Raw genomic sequence first — 5,646 nt, forward strand, 5'->3', positions numbered from 1 at the left:
CGTTACGTTACCTTACCTTACTTACTTAACTTACGTACGTAACGTAACGTAACTAACTACTAGTACTATAATAATACGTACGTACTTACTTACTTACTACTACTACTACTACTACTACTCCTCCTCCTCTCTCTCTCTCTCTCTCTCTCTCTCTCTCTCTCTCTCTCTCTCTTTCTATTTCTAAGAGAATTTTTTATTAGAATGAAAATTGTAAGAGGCAATATCGATGGTAGTAGTCCAAAAGGGTTGGAGATGGATACGTCGAATGATATCTTTCAGTCTCGATTATATAGAATCAATCGTATGCTACTTTCATTATTAGGACAATGGCCTTTCCAAAAAAACAGACATAGACGGATTATTTTTTTAATAGTATCGCTTATTGGTGTAACGCAAGCCGTCGCTCAGGTACACTTTCTATATTATGATTCTTATAATTAATCATCTACCAACCTATGTCTGTTCTTGAAAAGATTTTTTTCTTCATATAATGATACCAAAGATTAAAACTTAAAAAATGAGAAATATGAAAAGATATATAAATAGAAATTTAAAGTTAAAAATATTTAAAATTATTAGTAAAATTATAAGTAAATCGATATGTCTTTATATTTTGTGAAACATATTTTTTTATTTTAATCTCTTTATCAAACAAAGTATTGGATTCAAGGTACTCGCTTTAATGACGTTACATGGCGATTTTGATGCAATTATCGAGTGTATACCACCGCTCGTTGTAGACTTCGGATGCATCATTAAGCTGGTGAATTTAAGGTGCAATACGAAGAAGGTATATAAAAGATCATGGTTAAGTACGAGATCACATTTGTAAAAAAAAAACATGGAATTTTAAGTCGTAGATCAAAATACTTCTTATACATATACAAAGAGATTGGCGATCATGGACTATCAAAAGTGAATTCGAAATTTTGCATAGATTTGCGGAGAGTGGAAGAAGCATTACCATCGCCTATGCCGGTAAGAAATAACTACTATATTATATTATATTATATATTAAAACTGATCAATTATAAAAACTGTTTTAGGTAATAATTACACTAACAATTAATTTTATGTTTGCATGATGTATGACAGCTACACAGTAAAATATTTATAAAAAATTAATATATATTAAAAAATAATTTATTTAACGAGAAAAGTAATTAAATCGCATTTATTTTTATATAAATATCTGAGTACTCAATAGTATTTCAAAATACACAAATATGTAACTTCTTTCAAAGTATTCAGTAAGAAATAACAATAGAATCGATGTCAAAAAGCAATATCGATTCGATGTCGATTCCATTGTCATTTTTTACTGGGTATTGCCTGATTCTAGGTGGCATGTATGCATTTGGCAGCCTTTTTCCGTTTCTCGCGATAATCCCGAAAATAATTGGCAAAAATGTAACTTCCGAATATTCGACGCGACCAGTGGGATTTCCATATCATGTGGAATACTATGTGGATCTCGAAAAGTACTACTATCCCATACTGATTCATAATTACTTAGCTACTGCCATTCGTCTTACTATCTTAGTTGCGACCGATACCTTCGTGACTATTCTAGTGCAACATTGTTGCGTACTGTTTTCAGTCATCAGGTATTTAACTTATATATTGTTAGTATATACGATAATTTTCCAGTCCTTTATTACTCACGATGGGTCTTTCGTGTCAGGTTAATTTTCATCATTTTTACAATATACAAAAATCATTAAGTGATTTATATATATATATATTTTAATATCTTTAAAAAGTATCTATTTATAAGGTTATGTATATTTTAAAAAATTATATATATAATATTATAATATACTAATTATTTGATGCTCCTAGTTAAAAAAATATGCAGGACACAAATAATCCAATCATGTGTATAAAGAGTTAACGATTTGAATGATCGCCTCAATAAATTAATTTAACAAAGAAATAGCAAAAATTGTAAAATGCTAAATGAGATGAGCCATAGCTTATTTGAAATTGCCTGTACTAATACTGTAAAAGCGATTTGTATGTATGGGTATTTAATTGTGAGAAAATTGTAATTAAAGTTTGGCATTCGACCTGCGTATTAGTAATTGAATGGATTAAGGTGCACGGTTATACTTTTTCTTATCTGGTCAAAGAGTTCGAATCTCGTAATATTTTTTTTAATATCAATCATTTTTTTAATATAATAATTATATTTTATAATGTAATTTATTTTTCTTACACTTTTTTTAAGTAAAAATACTAACAATTGCACTTTTTGTTGTAACAATAAATAACAACAAAATAATAACAAATAACAACAAATAATAAAATTTCTTGAAGTTTTAATTATTTATTTGGACATTGGCGACCAATTTTGTAGATAAAAATCAATACAAAACATTTAAAATCTTTTTACAGTACATGTAACCTCCACTAAGATATGACTCATTCCATTTAGCGTTTTACAATTCTTGCCATTTCATTGTAAAAAACTCGAATGTTTTGTTTCGATTCACAGATATCGGTTAGAATACATACGAAAGTCCATCGAACAAGATAAGGAACTCGCTTTGCTCGAGGAAGACGATAAATTTTACAAAAACTTTACATATTGTATACAAAAACACAAAGACGTCTTACGGTTAGTGTATATCTCTGCAAGATATATATGTACTTTAAAGAAAGAGTGTACTTTAATAAGACATAATTATCAAACTCTTTCATTAAACAAGATTCGCGAAGTACTTGGATGCTATTTACACAAAAGCTTTGTTTTTCGAAGTCGGTTTAATCATATTGGCGATGAGTATGTCAGCTCTACAGGTTTGTGTTTGATATATAGTAATAATATTAAATACAATATTTTGAATAATATTGCTGCGCCCGTGAAGTCGATTCGTGAGATTATTCTCATGAACGCGTACACGCATTCCCGAAACGCCGAAATAAAAAACACAAATGTACAAAAAGGAACAAGAAACGCTTATTAATACGAGGATGCAGAACACAACAAATAAAAAATGATAGAGCATTTAGAGAGATTGACGGGTTTACATCCAAATCTGAAGATCTTGTTTGACAGTTGAACGGTTAATTGTTTCGGCAACACACTCACTTCTATACACCCCGAATGTCGAATCGGAAAGGCACGAGCGAACAATATCAATATATACTATAATAATGTAACATATAGTATACACGATTTTGTGAACATTTAGGCAACTAGTGGAACCCTCAACCCACCTCTTGCAATCCGGCATGCCTCATACATTACCGCTCAATTACTACATTTATATATCGTGTGCTGGTTAGGGCAGCAAATAATCGATCATAGCGATCATGTATACACATCGACGTAAGTGAAAGCATATATCTAGCTACTAAGTAACTTATATAGAATATTTGCATATATTAAGTTTATTAGTCAATACATTTAATATGTATTGTGCAAATTGTCTTAAACAACAAAATAAAATAGCTTCTCTAAATATTTGCTATTTGTGTGTATATATAATGATATATATAATGAGAAAGTTTTTGATATAAGTTACCGAGGTGAATGGTATGAATCATCGCCCAAATCCAGAAAGCTTTTGAATATGATAATGCTGAGAAGTATTTCACCCTGTACATTGACTGTTGGAAAAATCATGATTCTTTCTTTTCCGAGTTTCAGCGCGGTAAAACTTGATATAATTTTCTTTGACTATATTCATAGACGGTTCTTATATTTTGGACAGTCTTAAATACAATCTTTTTGAGATGTCACAAGCCAGTTATAGAGTGTATTAACATTTTAAGACTTAAGATATGATTTTGAATTAAGAACGGACTATGAATATCTTTATATGTGCTTCTTTTTTATTAATAGTTTTGATATTTCTTCTTTTTTTGTAGGTTGTACGTGCATCCGTTTCGTATTTCACAGTTTTACGAACTGTACTGTAATCTAAAAATTTCGAAATTTCTCTTCTAAAAAATATAAATTTATTATTAATATTAAAACTATATATAATGCTTTATTATTAACTAATAACAAATCATCTATATTTCTGAGAAAATAATTAAATACGAAAATATACTTATATTTGTATTTTTTTATCTTTTTGGTAAACCATCTCCGTTTTATTTATCTTTAATTAAATATAAAGTATAGAAAATCCTCGATAATAATAATATATAATACAATAGATCTTTAATAAGCTTATGTGTATACTCCGTAAGACTGTTATTTTCTAATGCAGTCGATTTTAAAGCGACTACTTCTTCTAATAGTCTGGTATTAAATCAATTTACGAATACAATTTTGATGCCTCTTTTGTCTGTGAATCCACTAAGAAAATATTTTCAGAAATAATTATTCCTCTTCTCTATAATTACGCGATTTCTATAAGATAATCTTGCGACTTTACACTGTGCAGTTTTACTTTTTGTAGCAAAACACGTTAGCAAATATCATTCTCATCTGATTCAGAAGTTTTTGACTAAACACAACATTGTCCAACTTCGTCAACCTTCATACAGTTCAGATAAAGCCCATTTTATGCTACACTTGATACGGGTACTAACTAATAACTTTCTATTAAATGATTTTAATTTCGGCGATACATGTAAATATATACGATATTTGTTTAATTAATCATTTTGATGCATATTGTACCAATTTAGTATATCATTCTTTGAATACATCGCTGAAATTAAAATAATTTAATAGGAAGTTACTAGTTAGTATGTGTGCATGATGTAAATTAAGTGCATGATGTAAATTAAGCAATAGTTCCCTGTAATTTTTGATTATTTCCTAAGTTAAAACATTTATAGATTAAAACCGTTGAAGGGCAAAAGATTTGTCGATGTTGAGGAAATAAAGCGAAATGCGATGAGGGAGCTGTTGGCTATCACAAAAAATGACTTCCAGGATTGCTTTCAACAAGTGACATAAGGTCATTGTTTCGGAAGGAAACTTTGAAGACGACGTTCATATCACTCTAAAATAGTCCTTTCTCACGATACAGGCAAAGATCAAATACTTTTGGAACAGATTTCGTATCTTATATGGACTGTGTTCGCTTTAGCCTTCATAATATGCTTTAAGCATTGTTTTATCCTTGTTATTAAACAAGGATATTGATACTCACAAGCGCTGTGAACGCATAAAACGAATGCAGCCAGTATCAATACTCGGATCTGGATTTATATTTCAGGTAAGAAACATAAATATAAGATAAATTTATTAAGATAGTATTCCAAATCTATTATTATAGTTTTTATTATTTTATATACTATCTTCCAAACAAAAATGTTTGAAAAATAAATGTCTCTCTTTAAAATATAGATTCTTTAAAACAATTGTACAATTATACATCATACTTTATCGGCCGATTTAATTATATATAAATAAATATAAATTTCATATAAAGGTAAATTTCAGTATCGTCAAAACTAAAAATAATTTTCTATAAAGAGAAGCTATAAAGAACGATATAAGGCGTTAACGTAATTAAAATAATTAATTTTACGTACTATGATATCATGCGCATGCGGCAACAACAATTATTAAATTGTTCTTGGATCAGTGCGCCAACGTAAAATGAATCTTAGCGTACTCTTCAGTGATTTATCTTTTTCAATTGAACTTCTTTCATCTTTATTTTCTCTCTCTCTCTC

General features: G+C 29.1%; 1 protein-coding gene across 1 annotated transcript in view; it reads left to right on the forward strand.

Annotated features, from left to right (window-relative positions):
• The window catches only part of LOC105626196 (odorant receptor 4-like), a 19,831-nt gene extending 14,910 nt beyond the window's left edge, over window positions 1-4,921 (forward strand). The window contains exons 5-12 of the mRNA XM_012207503.1: window positions 671-790; window positions 861-978; window positions 1,343-1,607; window positions 2,498-2,620; window positions 2,712-2,802; window positions 3,198-3,334; window positions 3,527-3,700; window positions 4,801-4,921. Of these exons, the coding sequence (XP_012062893.1) occupies window positions 671-790; window positions 861-978; window positions 1,343-1,607; window positions 2,498-2,620; window positions 2,712-2,802; window positions 3,198-3,334; window positions 3,527-3,700; window positions 4,801-4,921 (1,149 nt within the window). The remainder of the gene's footprint in view (window positions 1-670; window positions 791-860; window positions 979-1,342; window positions 1,608-2,497; window positions 2,621-2,711; window positions 2,803-3,197; window positions 3,335-3,526; window positions 3,701-4,800) is intronic.
• Window positions 4,922-5,646: the final 725 nt, after the last annotated feature.

The sequence above is a fragment of the Atta cephalotes genome (assembly GCF_000143395.1).
Source record: "Atta cephalotes unplaced genomic scaffold scaffold00004, whole genome shotgun sequence".
Taxonomy (NCBI): Eukaryota; Metazoa; Arthropoda; class Insecta; order Hymenoptera; family Formicidae; genus Atta; species Atta cephalotes.